This window comes from Hylaeus anthracinus, unplaced genomic scaffold (assembly GCF_026225885.1).
Source record: "Hylaeus anthracinus isolate JK02 unplaced genomic scaffold, UHH_iyHylAnth1.0_haploid 11985, whole genome shotgun sequence".
Classification (NCBI taxonomy): domain Eukaryota; kingdom Metazoa; phylum Arthropoda; class Insecta; order Hymenoptera; family Colletidae; genus Hylaeus; species Hylaeus anthracinus.
In genome coordinates, this window is record NW_026534333.1 from 141,713 (window position 1) to 163,854 (window position 22,142).

General features: G+C 36.3%; 3 protein-coding genes across 19 annotated transcripts; 1 reads left to right on the top strand and 2 right to left on the bottom strand.

The window, feature by feature from the left end:
• Positions 1-112: 112 nt before the first annotated feature.
• Positions 113-9,006, bottom strand: LOC128887054 (histone-arginine methyltransferase CARMER). 4 transcript variants are annotated; one of them, XM_054142488.1, is made up of 8 exons: positions 8,613-9,006; positions 7,917-8,054; positions 7,287-7,781; positions 6,945-7,211; positions 6,646-6,868; positions 6,261-6,547; positions 5,880-6,016; positions 113-5,671 (listed from the first exon to the last, which is right to left on the bottom strand). In XM_054142488.1, the coding sequence occupies exons 1-8, from the start codon at positions 8,752-8,754 to the stop codon at positions 5,543-5,545; spliced, it is 1,818 nt and encodes a 605-aa protein (XP_053998463.1). In that variant the 5' UTR covers positions 8,755-9,006; the 3' UTR covers positions 113-5,542. The 4 variants fall into 4 exon arrangements, with proteins under 4 accessions (XP_053998463.1, XP_053998465.1, XP_053998464.1 ...); XM_054142490.1 differs by having other exon boundaries at positions 113-1,663; positions 7,917-8,057; XM_054142489.1 differs by having other exon boundaries at positions 113-5,653; positions 7,917-8,057.
• Positions 9,007-9,745: 739 nt separating this feature from the next.
• On the top strand, positions 9,746-15,864 carry LOC128886872 (protein pellino). 2 transcript variants are annotated; one of them, XM_054142070.1, is made up of 8 exons: positions 9,746-10,160; positions 12,203-12,381; positions 12,894-13,076; positions 13,147-13,378; positions 13,471-13,671; positions 13,733-14,020; positions 14,139-14,470; positions 14,625-15,864. In XM_054142070.1, exons 2-8 carry the CDS (start codon positions 12,347-12,349, stop codon positions 14,749-14,751), a joined length of 1,398 nt encoding a protein of 465 aa, XP_053998045.1. In that variant the 5' UTR covers positions 9,746-10,160; positions 12,203-12,346; the 3' UTR covers positions 14,752-15,864. The 2 variants fall into 2 exon arrangements, with proteins under 2 accessions (XP_053998045.1, XP_053998046.1); XM_054142071.1 differs by lacking the exon at positions 12,203-12,381.
• LOC128886873 (putative RNA-binding protein Luc7-like 2) lies at positions 15,295-22,074 on the bottom strand. 13 transcript variants are annotated; one of them, XM_054142080.1, is made up of 8 exons: positions 21,766-21,811; positions 21,499-21,593; positions 19,070-19,187; positions 18,869-18,991; positions 18,706-18,789; positions 16,870-18,349; positions 15,967-16,712; positions 15,295-15,865 (listed from the first exon to the last, which is right to left on the bottom strand). In XM_054142080.1, the coding sequence occupies exons 6-8, from the start codon at positions 16,984-16,986 to the stop codon at positions 15,787-15,789; spliced, it is 942 nt and encodes a 313-aa protein (XP_053998055.1). In that variant the 5' UTR covers positions 16,987-18,349; positions 18,706-18,789; positions 18,869-18,991; positions 19,070-19,187; positions 21,499-21,593; positions 21,766-21,811; the 3' UTR covers positions 15,295-15,786. The 13 variants fall into 13 exon arrangements, with proteins under 13 accessions (XP_053998055.1, XP_053998056.1, XP_053998053.1 ...); XM_054142081.1 differs by having other exon boundaries at positions 18,706-18,793; XM_054142078.1 differs by having other exon boundaries at positions 18,869-18,997.
• Positions 22,075-22,142: the final 68 nt, after the last annotated feature.

The window sequence follows — 22,142 nt, forward strand, 5'->3', positions numbered from 1 at the left end:
AGCGTTATTCGAATAATCTTTTCATTTATATAAATTTATAAATAATAATTGTTATTTGTGATTTGTTCGTTCGAAGAATATGGAGATAGGAGTAGGAATTCACTATAAGGTGTCGAGATAAATAAGTTTATTATAACTTGGTCTCAGATTTAGAATGAGACAGTTCGAATGATGTTGGTTTTTGTTTTCGTATGTAAAAACGTTGGCAGAATACAAATTTCAATACTTTACAAATAAGTAGATTGCAATCACTAGGCAAACTTGTTTGAACGTGTTACGCTTATTACTGAAACGCTGTGCTCGTTTCTTATCTCGATCGACCAAATCTTAAGGAAAGCGTACATAAATAAGAAGAAATTTTTTATGTCACCTTACATCCATTACACTTACGTTTCTTCGTGGTTATCTAATATAATAATTAACAAGAATTAAGAACAGAAGGAAGTTTAATTAATATAGCAATCGTTATACTATATCATTGCAATTGAATCATTAAAAGAAAAAAGAGAAGAAAACTTGAAATAAAAGTAATACACAAATAACGATACGGTACAAATTCAAATTAACGTTTTAATGTAAAATCATACAATATCTTTAACTAAAACCAAAACTGAATTTCATTTGTTCCGATACTCGAATCTCCTACTTAATATATGTATAATATTAATACAGATCGATGGATGACTAAAATAATTCAAGTTTTGGATTTGGCTTGTTTTGGCTTTTGAATGCTCGTTTAATTTGCGCATCAATGGATACTCACAATCAGTTATTCAAAGTAAAGTACTCAACGTTGTCGTCCGACAATCTCTCTTTCTTGATTTTTAACAATACAAAATAATGTATCGAGAAGAATTTAGTTCAGTTTGAAGAGACAAACATCGCGACTAGGAAATTCGTCAAAATTTCCAAGCTATCCACGTCTTTCAACATAGTACTACAGATCTTTTTTTATATACTATAATATGTATTATAGTCGACGGCGAGACCTTTCGCATCTTGAAACACCTATATCCCAATCGTGACATTCGTCCTTTCGAACGGTACAGTTTCTTTCTTGAACACTTGTCCATTATTAAATAAAAAGAAATAAAGATTTTTCAGCCGATAACGTTAGGTGCCTCACTCTGTACAGTTTGCGTACAATTCCTCCTCGATGTATCGTTAGATGGAACTTACAAATGCTATAGTGTATCAATGTACAACGCATATCAATGTTTAGTGTGATTCTATTCTATCCGATTTATTTTTCCCTACGGTTCAGGAAAGTCGATCCACATCGTATTCGTATATCGAACTTTATGGCATTTTTCACCTGAGAATAATTGCAGGATAATCGTCGATGTACTAAATGTAAAATAAATCAAGTTTCGTTCAAGTACAATGCACGAACGTGTGTACAAGCAATTGTTTGTCATTGTTGTACGTGTAAAACATGATCTCTTTGTACATAGATATTATACATAAAAAAGACATAGGCAAACAGTATACTGTATATGTATATATCACGAGTTAGTAGGGCATACATGAATTCGTCATTAATGTATGCATTATAGAAAGCTGAGCAGTTCTCTTGTAGAGCAGGGATCCTAGCGTTGTCTAGCTTCTTAATCAAGTGATATTCATTTATCTCTTTTTACTTCCCTGTTTGTTTTTAATCAATCTAAAACAAATAAATGATGATGTGGATTCTTTATCGTGCTTGAAAGACAGTTTCTTGAAAATAATTCAACTTTGAGCTTATATGTACAAGTACCATTGACTTGTTCTTAACGAATTACAATGAATTATAGACTTAGTGGTAAATATAAAATGATGGTGAATAATCTCGTGGAAAAGTAAATTCGATAAAAGAAAAGAAAAGAAAAGAAAAGCAAAGTAAAGAAAAAAGAGAAATCTTTGATGCTCAAATGAAAATTTGTTAGACTCGTTAAATCTATAGGATTGTGGATAAATAGTTATAGTATAAGTACAAAGCTCTTGTATGCGGAATGGATAACAAATGAATATTTTGATTTATTGCAATAAAATCAATAGCTCGCACCGATATTGAAATGAAAAACATTTCGATTACTCAAAGCTTCTGACACGTAACAAAAAATAAATAAAGATTCGTAATGCATTAGCAACGAGAAGTATCCGAATACGCGATGATAGTTTCACCGTCAGATTAATATTACAAAAATAGTACCATAATGAACGTTGTTAATAAATCGAGATGAACAAAATTTGAATAACGAACTTCTAATCGTACTTCTAGCTGCCAATGGATTAATACTTAGTATTCGCTAGATTTCCTGATAACCTTTCACGCAGTATCAAACGTTGCGGTTTCACAAATACAGTATCGAAAGAGACATATTATCGAGTAACAATAAATCGTTCAACGCACAAACATTTGACAATCATCGTGGGAACTAATATGTATATATTTATTTTACTGTAAACGTATCTCGTCTTGATAAAAGCAATACGGTATTTATTAAGTTGAATACTACGAGAAGTATAGTATCCATCTTGAAGAGAACAAAATAAACAACTTAGCTTTACGTGTAATCATAATTTTCTATAAACGAACGTACAAATTAAAAATGGCGAAAAATGTGTAAATATCATCCTTCGAACTCACGTCTGACTACCTGAGATATTTTGTATCTTTCGGTCATTAAAATTCTCTAAAATGAAAGAAGATATAGACGTATACGCGCGCTGAAAGTACGCATGCTGACACTGAAAGCAATATCTAGAAAAATATCAAAATGTATGCTTAGTTTTACTCAATCTTTTGTCTCTCCTATTGAAACTAAAAACGCGTTAACTAATACTTTTATAGGCGTTCGATTCTAAATATTGCTTTTAATGTTCTCATTTTCTTGAAGAGAGAAAAAACGAGACACTGGAAGAAGCATATTCTTGTTACAATAACGAATCGTACAATATTATCAGCACTTGTGGAATGCCTGCAGTCAAAGTGATTTCAAACGCTAAACACGTACGTTAAAAAATTATATATGCGCCTTTTTCGTAGAGCTACCGTCACTTCTTAAGGAAAGCTCAAAGAACGTTCGTGAATTATTTACATTTCTAATTGTACTCCACTGAACAAATAATATGATACAAGTAATGAGAAAAGGGATATGGCAAAACCCGACTTTCCGAGAAGAAATCAACGAAACTATCGTTCGAGTAAGAAATATGATACACCCTTGATTCTTATGAATTTTAACCGTAATACTATCAGCTACTTTTTAATTAAATGATTCGACTCGCTGCAAAAACAGCGTGTATCTACTGGTTTCTTAGCTTGAAAATAGTTTTTAAGGTACGCAAGATGGGGCAGCTTATACGAAAGCAAGTTTGTGCATGTAACAAATAAAGAGCACTCCTTAGGAACTAACGAGACTTAAGCGTTATACCGAGATCTGAACCATACATATAACCGACTTGTAAAGATTAAGCATATGTATAATTATTTTAATTACAGGTAACCCTCGGATAATAAGATGGTTCGTATCCATAAAAATGTATGCAATAAAACTAACTGCACCGTGTAGATTTGGGATCGTACGGAAAAAGGGTTTGCCAATTTGTAAAAATTTTATATTTGTTCGAGACGGATAAACAACCGTGGTCACGCTTTTAAATAGCGGCGTCAAGTTTTAATTTTGAAATTGCTTTCTGTTCCACAACTCGACAGTGTGAGTCCTACCACATTAAAAATTCGTATCGACTGTATTTCCGCGAGCTTTGAAATGTATGCCACATTATCAAGAAATTACCTGTACGTTTAATGTAGAAATACATTCGTAGTCGTCCGGTAGAATTAAATAAGTCGTTAATTATTCTGAGGCTATAAAAAATCTTAAGTCTATTTCATCACGTAACAAAATTTATCGCGATCGAGAAATAAAGTAACCGAATCTTTATATGACCAACTCGTAAATTCAAAGCGGAATAACTCTTTGTATGGCTTCATTTATTTATTTATATTTCCTCTTTCTTTTTGTAATCATCTTGGAAAGATCGAAACGATCGAGAAATAACCAACATTCGTTTCTTTCCATTACGGAGGAAAATTTTGTTACGCGTAGAATCTCGATGAAATCATTAATCAGTAAAGGACATAATAGGCGGTGGAATTGTAATATAATAGTCCAAGTACTTTAAAACTATAGAATTAATCCTATTGACCAAAGGCCGATATGTAATAGAAACGTCACAAATTTGAGATTGTGCCTGTACACGCTATTCTAACATCTGTACATTGCAAACCAGCTAGATACGAATCGTAACTTAATGTATCGTAATTGTATTGGAATATATATCTTTCTTTTTTTTCTTTTTTTTATTTACTTTTAACGTAAATTATACCGTTTCATCGATCGATTTGCGTAGCAGTTGGATTATGTACAATCTTTTTCTCCTATAAATTATAAATAGTTTAAGGAAAATATCACTTAATCGGGGATAAGAAACTTATACATATAAACGTTAATGTGGACGTACCAAAGTGTATACGTGGTTTCTATAGAATCGATTCTTGTTTCTCGTATGTTTTAGTGGGAAGTATACAGAAAGGATACGTTAAATGTAATACACTACGTAAATTGAACAGATAAATGACAGGCAATGCCACAGAGTGCTCCATATCGTATCTCTAACGAATTATTGCTTTTTGCACTTTTCTCGAAATATTCGGAACGTTATGCATTATTATCCTAAAGGTCATATAAAAACCGCTCAATATCGAAAATCAACCAAGTCGGTTATACATCGTAGCTTATATCCGACGCGCAGTGTTCGATTATGGAAACCGTTCGAGTACGATACTAAACGGAAAGAAACGAAAAAGAACAGAGGAAAAACGAATGTTTAAAATGCGATAAAAGAAAAGAAAAGAAAAGAAAAGGAATTGCACTACGATCAACTCTTCTTGTTATTGAGCCTCGATGTACAAACGATATATCAGGACCCCGAAAAATAGCGTCGCGTGGAACGTTTGCGCACGGTTAAAATGTATTGTCGTTAAAAAATATTATTTTCTCGGGTACATTTGGCAAGCATGCACATCTGGATCGAATCTTCGAGGGAAATCTGGAAGATCGAATCTTCGAAGGGACAATTAAATAAAGGGCCACGGTATACGAAAAATGAATGACAACTACGAGAGGACGGTTCGCACTCTCCTCCAACGTGCCTCCCATTGCGACTTATTTCTTCTAGCGTTCCATCCAAATCCGACTCCAGAACCAACTATGACTTTGTTCAAGTAAGCAAAGTTGCCGTTGTTGTCGTTGTTGTTGTTGTTGTTGTTGTTGTTGTTATTCGTGTGGCCGATGCTCGAGTTAAGACTGGCCATGTTGACTGCGTGCAAAATTCGAACAGCGGACGAAAGACGTAATTTGCTCACCGGTGAACTAAACACCAACTTGCGGCTTTGTTTAGTGTTGCTGTCGGCGTCCCCGCTATCGTTAACGCTATGACGATCGCTCGACTGTTTCACTGCGTAGGAATACTCGGTGCAAAATGATTTCGCCATCGATCATTGTCGATACGTTTGAGACGATATGCCGTTACCAGGCGTCACGTAATCGCCGATCATCAAGCTGGGATTCACAGGATAATGCGAAGTGTTGCCAAGGACCAGCGATTGCTGGAAAGTAACACCAAGCTGTAGCGCGAAAGACCACGCAGGCAGGCGTACACTTTAGTATCCTTTCGCAGATTAAAATCGAATGTTTAGCGAGCTATTGTTTCGTGCAGATGTTGGCGCACCGAACGCTTACGATTGCGTATCGTATGTAGAATTTGGTACATCGGTACACAACTTGGGAAGTAGCTCGCTGAAAAATCTGTATCGTAATTGGTTATCAACTTACCGTGGCTGGAGATGTGAACATGTTCGGAGTGATTCCACCGCCTATTAATTGCGCTGCTTGTGTGCTCGTCGCTGTACCACCGACTCGGCCTCGTCCTGTACTTGAAATCGAACCGGGATGAATGTTTGGCTGACCTCCTGTAGAACACACATACGCGCCAGTGGCGGATAAGTAAATAATATCTTTGTGATCGAGATACATATATTTACACGGATAAAAACACTTGTAAATGGGTAAGATAGATATCCAAAAGTGGTGAATCGTATTTAAATTCGTGTATATTCCTAGAATAAAAAGTTTCATATTAAAAGAACGCGTAATCGTGTTGCTCGTAAATGCAATCGTATTTTTCAGATGAACGTTACCCAATTCTTTTCTTACCTATCGCGAGCAGATTGCCGGTGTTTACTGCTGCGGTTGCGTCCATGGAAACTTCTCCCAAACCGTTGACGGACATTCCATTGACCATGTTGACCGCTTGTCTGGCACCCTGCGCGTCCAACGTTGTCCAATAAGACTCGCTTGGCGAGGTATTATTTAAACCTGGAGGAGGTTGCGCAGCTGCGCCTGTATATCTAAAGTACGGATTTTTTAAATCCAAAGTATTACTACTGCTCTCCATGTTTGTTCCTTCCAGCTTCAAATCTATCGTCACATCATAAGATTGTCTGAAACGAAAAATGTTCAAGTTTTATCAATTATACGCTATTCGCCATTAATCGACGATGGTCAATTTCGAGTCGAGTCGAAAAATTTGGAATTTCACCTTTTGTTCGCGATAAGAATGACTTTTCCAGACAACAGTTGGCCACTTTTACAAAATAAAGGGTTTTCCAAAAGGCAGCGGACTTGGTACCAATGCGTAAGGGGTTCCGTGGGAGCCGTACTCAACCAAACCTGTTGCGTCGACCCGATAAATGCAACATCGAACCAAAATGCAAGTCCATGGCAAGTGCCGCTTTCCAGTATGTGAAAATCGACGTCAATTTCTGGCAAATATATGAATAGTACGTTATGTCAACAGTCGACATCCAACGATATACATCGATATAAATAAATGTTCACCTATTTTATGTAAGTCAGTCTCATTAGCTGTTTGGAAGTCGACTATGTGTCTAACAGATTTAGCCATACAAATTCTTATATCAAAGGTATCGACGATTGGTTGCCTAAAATACTCCTTAATTGCGTTATTTCTCATCGCTGAGAGATCCACTCCGTGGAAACAGGTCTGATACCAAAAATTAGCTTTATTAAATTGTTCCATGTAAAGGTTTTCATCGGAGAACGGTGCAATGTGAAGATCGCCTCGCGAAGGAAACATTCTTCCACCTGTGTCGCAACCGTTCGATGGGTGTTACAACAAAAGAACGTAAGCTAAGGAAAAAATAATTCATACGTGTTTACCTGGAACTAACCACTTTTTTGCATGCAGGTAAGTCTCGAGCATTCTTTCATTGTACAACATGTAACCCATGGGTTCGCTCACTATGCAGTCAACTAGTTCAGGTAACTCGATTTCTTCTATTTTGCCAGCTATCACGACGACCTTATCCGACAAATTATTTGCGGCAACTAATAATTCTGCGTGATTCGCCATGTTACTCGCTTCTACCGCGTACACTTTCTTTGCACCTGCTTGAACAGCGAAGAACGACAATATTCCAGAACCTGCGCCTACGTCTAACACAACTTTGTCTTTGAAATCGGACAGGTTTCCTAAAATCGCTCTCTGGTATGTACTGGTTCTAATGTAATCTTGCATCATGTTTTGTTGCTGAGAGAGATAGCCATAAAACTGAAAGTACTGCATAGCCGAAGATTCCTCGGTTCTTTCGTTGAACGCGGATATGCCCTTGCCATTTTTCAGTTTCAATATTTGCGAGTGAAAGTGCTGAAAGTCTGCAAAAAGAATTCTACGTTTTTTTAATAATATAGAGCAATGTCGTGTGGTATCTTTAGAATGAAATAATTTTGATTATTAAGATATAATAATCGGATATATATACATAGCGCTATAAATTTTCATCGACTTACCTGTTTCATTGGCGAATGTTACCAGTAAGCTATCCATATCCAACGTGAATACGTAACTTCGCGACGATACCCTAGAGCATTCTGTACTCGGTGTTACAGGAAATTCCAGTAAAGTAGTTTTATCTCTGGCTGTCGAGTCTGCTATAATGTACACGAAAATAAGAAAGGGAGAAGTTTAGTCGATAAAAAAATATAGTCATTGTGTTTGTGGTAAATATTAATTGGCAACAAATAAACAACGTCTACCATAATAACAACAATGATCAATTGTATTATGGTAAACAAACGCAAAGACTCTACGATAACTTGTTTTTTTTTTTAGAAAATAAAAGATATCGATCACGCAATCTCGAGTGAAAAGGAAATAAGAATTGAAATCTATTCGACGAAAAATGAAAGATTGTGCAAACAAAGAATACAGCTAAAAATCGCGTTTATAAAATAAGACGTGCTAAATTAATACGTAATAAATAATTGAAGATACGTGTCTCTGTTTCTTTCGCATAATTTGCTCGAGAGCCAATAAAAATATGTAATTTCCAACGATAGGCGAATCGCAACAAGCGGCAAGGATACTCGTTAGATTTTAACAAAGAAAACTGGTAAACGGTCGTTCCGAGTGTGGTTATGTTGTTCATCCCGGGACGACGCTAACACGATTCACAAAGAATAATTTATCGAGTGATAAGTACATACCTGCAAAGAACTCAACGCTCAGACCTTGAGGATCATAATTGATATTAAGCGTGACCGGCTTGTTGTATTTAGGTGTTGACTGTCCATTGTTTGACAAAGTCGATACTGTCACCGCGCGAAACACCTTCGCCATTTTTACCATCTTTATACCGCGTGCGTATCGTACGCTGCAGTTCTGTAATCTGTTCCCACGAGCTTCCTCCTTATCGTGACGTTGTTTACCGGGCAATCGTTGGCCAAGAAACAAGTACACGGGATATCGTTTCTCTGGATGGAAATCAGACGAGAGATATCGAGAAAAACTTGATCTAATTGCAATTTTTCACGTTCTCGCACAGTACCATCGACTAACCACCCCCCGGCGCGTATTACACACGCGCACTAAGCTCACTAGCGCACTGAATATATACCTAATTGAACTCCCTAGATATTCGCGATAGCACATGAATCGACAGGGACATTCCAAATCCTAAATCCTAAATCCTAAATCCTAAATCAACCATTTTCGTTTACGATCGTTTGTTTTAACGTGTCATTACTGACTCGAATCTCATAGTCCAAAGTATCGACTTTGCTTGCCAGATCATTTTCCTTCGGAACTAATCAAACTCGAAAAACAGGATAACGAATAGGAGGATTGTCAATGGCGGATTATTCCTCGTTGGGGCATAGATTAAAATGAAATTTAGAGCTATCCAGCTAAAGAAAGAAAGCTGGCAAGTTGTCACCTAGTATCGTAAATTGTAAAGCAAAGAAAATTGTATCAAGGTAGTTTGGTCAAAAATGATAACAGTTCAGATCGTCTGATACTTTGAAAATGATTGATTAAAAGGAAGGTGGTATCGGTGGTGGCATCTTGTAGAAACAATAGAAAGTATTTTCACTAGAAAGTTGGGCGTTTTTCCGCCGATGACGCCACTGGTACTAAACCTAGTTTCGGTATAGTTCAATGATTGGCTGCTTGCTACCAAGGATCGTTATATTTCGAAGCTAAAAATTCGTAAGCTCATTGTATTCGTCAGCCGCTCACAGCGAGCGGTAGATTTTCTGGACGCACCTATTGGTTCTTGCGGAGGTTTCCACTCATCCTATATCGTTCAGCCGTGATCGTCTCGATATACGTATAGGTATAGTGGTATAGTATAGAGTATAGTTTATGCGAGATAGCGAGAACACACAAATAATCGGTGCGTCGAGCGATTATCGATGGAATAAATCGGCTTCGTTTATCCGTGAGATTTTTCGATAGAGTTTCATTGCGGTGCGGTAGGCTGATTTTCTCTGTCTTTTGATATTGGCCGTGTTCACCGAGTGCGTCGTAATCATGAATAATAGGATCGTCAACGCGAAACTGGTGGAATATCATACGAACATAGTAACAGTGTAATTTAGAAATGGAAAATTGAATTAAGGCATCCAAGAGTGGACAAATGATTTTCATACACTTTTAGTTCGCGTGAACGAACAAAACGGGTGACTGTTGTCGTCGCGTGTCTCGAACGTGCAGGCGAAACCGTTTTCGAACGCAGAGCTCAGCATGGTGATACGGTAAATAGTTCATTGTTTCTGGATGCCTAGGTTAATTAACGTTGTTTGGACATCGCGACTCCCTCGCAATCTTTACGCTCATCGATCAGCATATTTTCTCCGCCAAGCCGGTCGATTTGTCGATAATTTTTCGCTTCACCGAACAATAATAAATATATATACCCTGTATGTATATACATATATATACATGTATATACATATATAATTACACGTATACATATATAATACATATATACAGGGTGATAAAAAAGAGGGTCGAAAAATTTAGATACTTCCAAGTATTCACAGAGAGGAGTAAAATAGCAATCAACATAGACCCCAAAATCAATTTTGTCTGTTTTAGATATTCAATTTTTCATCTAGAGAATATTACAAACTCTCATTTCTAACCACTCTGTATCTTAACTCTTTGCTCTTGTCAAGCAAACCACAATATTTGTGAAAAATGATCTATGCATTTTTCTTCTGTCAAAGATTGGCATGTACAGGTCATAAATCGACTTATATTTTCAAATAGTTTCTCCATGGCTTGTACTATTAATGCATGAATTTTTCTGTTATTTTGAGTCCACTCCATCGCTTATCATATTTGTATATTAAATCTCCTCTTATATATCTCAATTTAATCAATTATATCAACGTCTGTTACTCTTTATGGTAATTATTACAAGCAGCTAAAGTTTTAGATCCTTTCTTTTATTACCCTGTTTATTTTTTTTTCTTTGCAATGCCCCCTAAGTAATATTTCTTTGAATAGTAATCGTTTTAAAACAGTGTCAAACATTAATGGAAAAAATAAAAATTCCATTCGTTCATTGTGAATTTGTGTGTCATAGCAATTGTGTAAAATATACTTTTACTATAAGAAATAAAAAGGATAACATCTACTGTTACCAAAGAAATAAATGAATATATCTCTTATTTAATTAAAGATATTTTATTTGGAATTTGTTAGTATGCAATAAATATTTCTATGTTTTGTAAACAGTGTCTTGTTATTTTTTCCAAGAAACACAAACATTTTATGGCAATGTATACGAGATATTCACAGAATTATGTTTAAAGTTTTTATTGTTATGGTATAAAACTACTTATGTATGGAAGTTAGGATATAAGGATAAACGTATGCTTTGTCCGATTTGTATTTCATTTAAGTATTCCTTGAATTTTGGTTAAATAAAAATATTGACTGCCATCCGTTGTACGTATCCCTTACAGGTAATAATACATAAACTTTGTGTATATATTATTCGTAGAATAAAATGAATTGGAAGTATTTAGATTTGAGTTTTTGGAACATGGAAATTGAAATGATAATGTTGATAAGTTGCGTGACATAAGTAAGTCCGATACAGAGCCTGCCTCTAATAAAAACATCAATGTGTCACGATTCAAAGACACCGGTAAAATAGCAACCCATGTAACAAAGTCCTATCCGTTCAAGATTGTTTAATTTATCTAGATGAAAAGCATGAAACGTTTAAATAAATGTCGACCAAAAGATTTTGCATGCATCAGTTTCCATGTGTAGCCATTTTTAGAATAATCTCTATCTTGTAGATAGCGATACGAACAATTGGTGCAATATTTTGATAAGAATGGATACGTGGATAAGATAATGAATCAGCTGTTCGACTAATGTAACGAGAGAATATGCGATAAGCATTTATTAAATGCAATGAAATCTCGCCAACATCAGATTCTTTTATGCTACCTACTTTAATGGAGTTTTTTTAGCAGAGGATCATTTATACATTTTCAAACAAATGTATTCAGGAAGTTGGAAAATGTTATATTACGTATAAGAACAGACAGTTTTCTCTATGAATGAATACAGATGTAACAAATTTATTATGATTTAGCGTATGAATTGCAGCTCAACTATCTATGCATATTAAATCGATAAGTGTATTTTAGTCGTCTGTAATCGTTCCGTTAATCTGCTTTATTTCTTTACATTTAGAAAGATAGAATAGGAACACGTAAAAATACATATATAATATTTCGGCGACGATCATTACACTGATTGTTTCTTATTACAGATTGTAATTACCAATTCGCAGCTTCCCGCGTTGCACTTGCTCACATTTGCTCAGCCGCGCGAAGATACATAAGACTTTTTGTCCTTATGAGTGTCTTTTGAAGTACGGTGGAAGTATTAATCTGTAAATTTTACTCAAAGGAGGATGCCAGTAACTAAACGTATTCCATGTCCCTCGCGGTAAGTAAGCGGTTTACGTATTACGTACTATAGGCCAAAAGCAGAGAAATCTATAGATAGATGGCTTAGTATTATACATATATTATAAATGTTCTTTACATCGTCTACAAAATTGTTTCAATTACGTAACTTTTCTTTGAAAGTTTCCTTTCCTGAAAAATCATTCATTTCAATATTGATTATAAACCACTCTATTGTTCTTTGCACTTTGACGTATAACAACTATACTTTCTGGCTTACAACAACTGTTACTGACATCCACCTTCTTAGTAGCGGGGTACCAAGGACAATTTATCATGTATAAATCTAGATACTTCCACCATATAAGAGTGTTGTCGAAGGAGGATGCTTCTTTACTTCTACATTTTTATAAGAGTAAATTATTATTGCAACTAAATTCGTTAACGCTGTTGTTTCAGAACTTACCTTAATATAGTTAATTATACAAGCAATGAAAATTTAAAAAAAGGTTTTCGATAACGTCGCAATAATTAATTTATATATGTTTCCAGATCCGACGGTGGTAGCAGTGAAAGTCCATTACTTGTGGAAGAAGGAGAAACAGTTGGCGCGCCTCATAGTCCACGCAGTAAACATAATCATAGTCATTCGCATGCTAATCCTCATAGGTCCCACAGTTATCGTCATGAAAAACCAAAACAGCTAGTAAAGTATGGAGAGCTAGTTATTCTTGGGTAAGATTCAATTTGTAAAGGCATTCAAATTTCCGCGTACATACTAACGTAACGGAAACTTGATGCGCAGATACAATGGATTCCTTCCGCCAGGAGATCGGGGAAGAAGAAGGAGTAAGTTTATTCTGTTTAAGAGGCCTGTACCAAATGGCGTAAAACGCAGTAAACATTACATTGTCAAAACGCCTCACAGTTCGCAAGCTATTCTCAACACAAAACAACATTCAATTTCGTACACGTTATCCCGAACACAAGCCGTTATCGTGGAATATACCGAGGATGAAGGAACGGATATGTTTCAGGTGAGCTAGTATAGTTGGGATCATTCGATTTTACGAAATATTTGATTACTCCTATGATACTTATCTTGATTTGGTTATAAACGATACCGTAGGTCGGCCGTTCCTCTGAATCCCCGATCGACTTTGTCGTCATGGACACGTGTGCAGGCGGTAGCGACGGATCTAACGAAGGACGCGTTGCCCAAAGTACAATCAGCAGGTTTGCTTGTCGAATTTTGGCTGATCGGTCGGATCCCAGAATCGCAAGAATATATGCCGCAGGTTTTGATAGTTCGAGAAATATTTTCTTAGGGGTGAGTTCCGTTACGCTGTATAGTAGTCCGGTATCATGTTTCACATAAAAATTCGTTTTAGGAAAAAGCAACAAAGTGGCAAGAAAATCGCGAGATCGACGGACTTACAACAAACGGAGTTTTAATAATGCATCCACGGGGTCAGTTTTGCGGTGGTGAGGCACAGTGCGGCTTTTGGAGAGAAGTCAGCGTAGGCGGCGGAGTTTTCTCGCTAAGGGAGAGTCGAAGCGCCCAGCAAAAAGGAAACGTTGTGGAGGACGAGAACAACATACTGCAAGATGGAACGCTGATCGATCTATGCGGTGCTACGTTACTTTGGAGATCGGCCGAAGGTCTCGCAAAGTCTCCGGTAAATATACTGGATCTACAATCTGTTAACCTTTATATAGATTCAGGATAGTCCAATTGGAACTCATATTCTTCTAACAATTTATGACCAAGTGATTCATCGTGGATGTTTCGTATAGACAAAACACGATTTGGAGGAATTAGTTGACGCTATAAATGCTGGAAGACCACAATGCCCGGTTGGTTTGAACACGTTAGTTATACCGCGTAAAGCAGCTGCGGACTCGGCTCAACAGCAACCATACGTGTATTTGAAGTGTGGACATGTGCAAGGTCACCACGACTGGGGCCAAGAGAAAGACAAAGCGACGAGAAGATGCCCGATGTGTCTGGTAGCTGGTTCGGTAGTTAAACTTTCTATGGGAATAGAACCCGCGTTTTATGTCGATTGTGGCCCACCAACTTACGCGTTTAGGCCTTGCGGGCACATGGCTACAGAAAAAACAGTAAAGTTAGTATTTCTTATTGTGTAATTTAAGTAGCAAACAGAATAATGAAAAAGGAAAAGTATTTGATATTATTTTTGTTTCAACGTAGCGTAATATTCCGCGTTTACTCGTACAGGCCAGAATATATTTACGAAATTACGTATTTTCTCGTTGCAGATATTGGGAAAAAGTCGCGATACCACATGGTACAAATGGTTACATTGCAATTTGTCCATTCTGCGCAGTCCCTCTCGAAGGTACACCAGGATACGTGAAACTCATTTTCCAAGATAATGTAGATTGAGGTTTGTTTACCGTTCGGTCGTGAGTATGTGTAGAAATCATTAACTTCTTATAAAGTGCAAGGATTATTAAAATTAATAAAATGTAAATAATCTTAATACAACTATATATAACAAAGTTCTGTTCTTCTTCCTTGATATAAATTTAAGCAAACTTTTATATGTACAAATAGCTCCGCATTGGTTATTACATAAATGCCAACATAAAATAAATATCCCTTCTTATACAGTATTATTCATATACGTATTATTTTTTTAAGGCATTATCAAATTGTTCAACTCTACGTGTAATTTTCGAAAAGAGCATTTTTATTTCGTATCCTTGTTCTAGCTCTTTTCTCTCTCTCTCTCTTTTTTTTAAATTAGTACGAAACTTTGTTACTGTTGTTTATATTTATTTTTCATTAATAGTTAACTCGATACCCTACTACATTATAAATAAAAAGTTCTTCGTTTAAAGATTCAATCTTTCACGGTTTTAATTGTACTTGTAATTTAAAAATGAGATTGCGAGAATCATCAAGGTTACATCGTTTCAAACAATAATTACTTAAACGTATATATTTTCGAACATGTCTTCATTTTTATGCTCGTATAATAATCACATAAGATCAAGTAATAATATTATAAATATGTAACATCTCCAAAAGACATGGAGTTACATCTGCGCTAATTCTTATGTACACGAAACAGTAACTACAGTTAAAAGTATATCGGTATATCAAGATCGAATTGATTAAGTGTATTAGTATATTAATATCTAGTAAATTCAATCCTGTTCTTACATTAACAGGAATGTGCCTAGTCTCACACAAAGATATTTTTCTTCTTTCCTATATTGGTGTTATTTGTTTCTCGGTAATATAGTGACGGATAATGTACAAATTTAGTGTGGTAATTTGCGAATTAGTCTATCGAAAAGAAAAGAACGATGTTCAGCGAGCGCGATTTCTGTTTTTACATGTAATGTGCACAAGTAAGCACGTGAATTTCATACGAAGAAAATGATTTAGGATAATTATTAATGACAATCAGTTTTATCTTTTCCGATCGTTGGACCCACTACGACGAGAACGAGATCGTCGACTGCGGCTATTACTGCGCGAACGTTTCGATCTGAAATAAAGCAAAGCAAAGCACGTATGGATATATCGTGTAACTGAAATGTTTATACAGTGCGACAGAAACAACTGGAATAATCAAGAGATTCTACCAACCTCTTTCCACGACTGCGGCTTCGAGATCGCGACTTTCTCCTGTCTCTGTCTCTGCGTTCACGGTCTCGATCCCGATCCCGATCGCGATCGCGATCGCGGTCGCGGTCACGGTCTCTGTCGCGATCGCGATCACGATCGCGTTCACGGTCACGGTCACGGTCACGGTCACGATCGCGATCTTTTTCTCTGTAACCCAATCCTCCGCGTCTGCTGTCGGACCTATCGCGGTCCCTGTCGCGATCGTCCCTGTCTCTGTCTCTGCGTCTGTCGAGCAACGACTCCCTCTTCTCTTTGCGTCTGTCTTCGACGGTTTTCTGAAGTTCCGCCAATTTCTCGCGGATCTTGATAAAGCCCAGATGCAACTTGCCGCCAAAGTGATCGGCCAGTCGTCTGTCGTTGTCGTGTATGCCAAGATACGCGCTGCACACCTCGCAGACTCTCAACTTTTGTTGTTGGTAACTGGACGCTGGCATGCTGTTACGATACTCTTGTTCAGCTTCGTTCTTTTTCTTACGCAGCTCGTCTATCTCACCCATCAGTTTCATCGATTCCTCCACGAAACCTTCCTCGCCAAGCTGCTCAGCCTTAGCCAGCTTTTTACCGATTTCCTCGGCTAGAACGTGAACGTTGTTCGCTTTCGCTGCTACCTCGGCGCTCAGCTCTTCTTGAGTCTCTGCCAATCGTTGCTTTGCTTGCTCCGTACGACGGTCACAGTCGGCGATAAAATTTTGCAAATGTTCCATGGCCTTGAAGGAAAGGAAAAATCGTTGTTATCGTATTTGTTATCCAGGGATCGAAAGTATAACTGTAACAAGCTTTTTCTGAAAACTGTTCTTGTTCGGCTTACTTTGTATCGTAATATTAGCTACATCTAAAACGTTTACTACGAAAAGAGGTACTCACATCGATATCGTAAAAATGGTCCTTCTTCTTTTGCGCAGCTTCGTAGTCAGCCCGTAGGGCCAAGTCGTGAATCTGGGGGCATTCTCCCAGGTCCATGCGCTGCGATTTACAAACCATTTAATATTAGATTACGTCCGTCTAACCGTGTGACGCCTCACTGGTTTTATTTATGTAATCCCTCCCAACGTGTTCTATGAAATCTTACAGTTGTTTAATCTCGCTGTTTGTAATACGAAACTGAATCGATAATCAACAATTACATAAATAATTTAGACTATGCACGGCAACAACGACAGAAGTTAAAACCCTAATTGTCCAGAAAGATATGATGCTTTTAATAGAAGAACTTACAAATGGTTGCTCTTCTGCTAATGCGCTTACAGACAATGCATATGAAAATATACAGGGTGTATCCTAACATACAGAGTTCCATTTCAGCCATTACAGTGGCGGATTAGGAACATTGGAAAGCAATGAAAAGAGTTGGTAAAATATATTCGCTATATTCGAGCTTCTTTACAACTTACCATGACGATAGTTTATTGCAAAGAAAGCTGATGGAATCGATTATAACAAACTGTACAGACTGTTTGATTTTATTTGAAAACTTCAAGTATCAAGGTATTTGTTTGTACCTGCTGGACTCGTATTTATAGGTAGCCTCGAGTTGTATAAAATGTTTGCATAAACCTTTTCGTTGTTTCTGTGTTGCATGCCAGGATATAGCCTGTATACGCTTGTACATATATTTCTATATACATATGCATATGTACATACATATTATATATTGACCGACATATCATCTTGTTCTTGGACAAAGTAAAAATGCAATTTTACAGATAAATATTTTGTTATGTTCACTTACAGAGTGGCAACACCTCTCCGCCTGACACGACAATGCGATGGCAATGAAGCTACAATCAGCACACACCTTAAGTTCATATGTTCAATGTCTATGAAACAACTTATAGCCTAATAGTTTATTATACTATTTACGTAGGGCACGCATAGGCATTGCCTTAGATGAATCAATTCTAGACGATTTAGAAAACGAGTTCAATACGTACATCCAATGTTGAAGGAAATTTTTCTAACAGAACTGGCACACGCTGTACAATTCCGCCTAATACTGTCTCTCTTTCTCTTTCTATTTCTATTTCTCTTTCTCTTTCTCTTTCTCTTTCTCTTTCAGCTTCATGCCACTTGTCACGTTTTCTCGTGGGCATCTTGTCCACGTACTATTTTTGTTTGTTCTTTTTTTTTTTTCTTTCTTTCGTTTGTTTGCAAATTGCCAAAATAATTTCAACGTTAACGGATTCTTCTGGTCGATTTTCAGAGATTCTCGCTTTTTAAATAAAACAATGATTTCATTTTTCGATCGTTTGAGGTACGCTACACCGTACATTCAAAGTTAAGTAAACGTAAATTTTCTTGGAATATCGTATCGACGTTTTAAAAATTCTCAAGTGTTGTACACCGCCTATCAAATGATATTAATTGTAAGATATATCGATAACAACACCCACTTGGATTTGAACATTGAACGAATCGTTTTTCATAAAATTGGGCTCGTATGATTCGTATTTAATGAAATAAGAATTACGTTAAGATAGCGAAAGGTTTGAAATCCAAGTGTTGATATGATAGTACGTAGTACGATATGCTGTTTGAAAATCGAGGCAAGGTACACCGCGAGACCGAGATCAAGGAACCGAGAAACTATTAGATAGATAGTAGGAATGATCGGTAAAGAAGCGTCAACGTTTACGATAATATTACTTAACAACGAGACTAACAATAAGACGTTTCTTGGCAATTCGCATGGTTCTTACTTACAGATCACTGCCTCATTTCCTGTACCCGTTACATCTCCCGAGGATGAATACATTTTCACGCATACTTTCAAAGTAAACTTCATTTCTACCTGCCGTAAACGGCATTATTAGTAAGAAGCGACAATAAGAGATCGTCTGATGAATCAGCAATGGCGCTTACTCACCAACTTTAACAGGCCATTCGGGGTCTCGGAATTAATATTCGGTACTCAGCCTCGCCACCGTGGTTTTACCGGTAGAGGGGCTGAGGTTAAACCGTCCGCCTTTATTCTCAATCGAATTAATACCTAGTACTTGAGATTATGTTAAGGTGTAATCAAATTGTAGAATGTAATACGTACGTCCTCTTCGCTTTCAGTACTTACAGTAACGCGCGTGTCAGAGCGACAAGTACAACACGACATATGAGCGGACAATACTCGCAACAATATTGTACAATGGATCTGATTGGAATTGCTTTTTCCAGAGACTCTGGAAATAGAACTGTAGGTACATTGACATTAGTGAACCTGTATATCGGTCGTCCTCGCGAGTATTTGCCACAAGTACAATATCACGTCTATACATACATATGTATGTAGTATTTAGTTATTTCTCGCTTTAGCAAACTTTCGATACTTTGTTCTCATTTTCTCGTAACTTTGCTGTTGTCAATTGTAATTAATATTTTAGCGGTTGGTCGATGCAAACGGTCGACCACTAACGATAACGATAACTTGGAAAACTTGATGAAACTTGATCGATCTTTAATTCAACAAACACTCTTCGGACCAATTCGCACGAGATGACAAAGAAATGCGCGAAGCAGTACTAACGTAAACGCTATACTAACAGAATAATTATTTAAGAATATCACGTCATTGCTTTCATTTTAGAATGTCGTTTCTACTTGAACCTTATGGTTTGATCGTCTATCATTTCTTTTTCTTCCGAGTATTATTCTATTATATTATTTCGCGATTATTACAGGGCCGTTACCACAAGTGTAGTTTAAGTTTCGGTTCATTCCCAAGCATCTTATAGGGGAGAAGTGGGATAAGTCTACGAGTCCATTTTTAAACTGTCGTTTACATTTCTTTTTTTTTTTTTTACCCTCGATAATAAACAATCCAATTTAAATGGTAAATGGTAAATATACATCTAGAATAAACAATAATCTACCGTTATCATCCCACTTTCTCCCTGGTTTAGGAAAATCTCAAGTCCCTATTATTGTAGTTTGCTGCCCCGTATTGCACTTCAACGCCTATCTGGTGTGAATTGATCGGTATCAATTCCTGAAGTACATTACGGAAATATACGTTTATACTTTTATACAGATACATATACGTGTCGCAAAATTGATTCTTATCGTCTAATTTCTTGTACGATCGATAAAATTGATCAGACCGATTGGCACTGATGAAAAAAAGCATTGTGCGCAACCTATACATCGTCCAACTTCCAATTAATCATTTCACTCACTACGCGTTCAATTATAAACAATTTTTCTGTATGTAGACATTTGGAACAACTAGTTAATGTATACACACCAGAATATACCGTTTATGTTAATGCATTTCTGTCGTATGTATACAAGGTAAACAAAAATATTCAACTTTTGAAACAACAACAACAAATCCAAACTACACTTACTTGTAACGTTATTAATCGTACGTTAAAAATTATGGTTACACGATCCAAAGCGACGATAAATAGTAATTATAAATTTTGATATTACAAATATTTCAGACTACAAAATCAATTTGAATGTTATTTATATAACTTCATTGAATATTAAATAAAAGAAAAGAAAAACGGTGTATAAATAATAAGATAGATTTGCGTTGATACGTAAAGATAGTACAACACCTTTTCCATATCCAAGACAAAACAAGATAATTGTTTGTATCGATAACAAATCAGTTTAAAAAAGCTGGAGCATTAAACACGTGTCCTTAATTTTATACATATATTTGTATACTAATGTTTATGTATTTGTTGCATAAAAATGAGTGTTTTGTGAATACGTGCATCCTTAAATGTATTAATAGAATTTAATTTAACTTCAAAATATAAGAGGTATTTTCATTCTCCAAAATAATTGATGCCTGTATTTTGAATTAAAGAATAAACATTTGGTAAATTATGGAAATATAATGCCTTATATTCTATGTCTTTAACCGTTATATCCATATTAATTTAATTATGTAAATTCAAACGATATCACAGTTTTATGAACTTTAAGCAGACTATAATGCTTATCGAGTAAAGTGATTATTTTGCAAAAAAATATATAATTATTAAGATTTATACGCAACTAGCGATACTATCCACTATCTGCCGTTTATACATATAATTCTAATAATGCTAATTAACATTTACAATAAAATATAGATACGAAGCTATATAAGCTGTATGTGTATATATGTATATATATATATATATATATAACTATATATATATACATAAGTATAGTTTTTATATATATATATATATATATATATATATAATTATATTTTTCTATGCTCGATAAAAGATACGTGTCTTTTATCAAACAAAGTGACTAAGACACAAGCAAATGAATTTGCTGGTTGAATGGAAGCAATTGAATCATGTAACCAGAGTAGATCGGTAAGATACAAAGAATAACAGAAAAAATTGAATGCATCGTTGAATGTACCAATGTTCGATTACTTTAGTGTTCACGTCAAGTAGTAGAAAGAGAATATACGAAAATGCTCTACGATAGCGCATTAGTGCCAATGGTATGTCATTTATATTCCAATATGTGGCAATTGTAAAGTGCGCTCACCGTTGACGATAGGATTTCATGTGGACAGCACGCCAGCAAAAAGCTCTTGCAGACCTTTGGATCGGAGTACTTCACTTGAAATTTGTTATTTTCACCTGAAAACGTGAAAAGCACATTAATAACAGTGCCACTTAATTAGATAGATATCTGTGTAACGGTAAGGTGTAGGCCACCATCTTGTATTTTCGTAAGGGACTTGGAGCGACTGTAAATACTGGTTCGGAACATGGAATATTTTTACTTTCGTTGAGAAATAATTGCGCTTACCATTCCGTCCTGTGCCCATTAACTGATCAAGCATAGCTCGCATTTGATCGTGAGCCGTCATTTTTGCGTGAAAGTGCAATGTATCCGATGCACTGTCAAAAACGAAGGAGAGTAATCAGCCACGCCGTCAGCCTTCGAGTTTCGAGTTATCGTCCAACTCGTATTTATCGATCAAAAGTATGTATCGTCAGCCACTGACCAGAAAGTAGACACAACTTTCGAACGACACTGTACCCCGACCAATGGCTGTATCCAGAACAGAAGGGCCACCGCTCGCTAACGCTACAACACGCTTTGCGAGTGGGCGAGCTTACAAATGTTTCGCTCCCGAACAATGGCGACCGCTCCTTGGTAGCAGCCAATCACTCAACTACAAC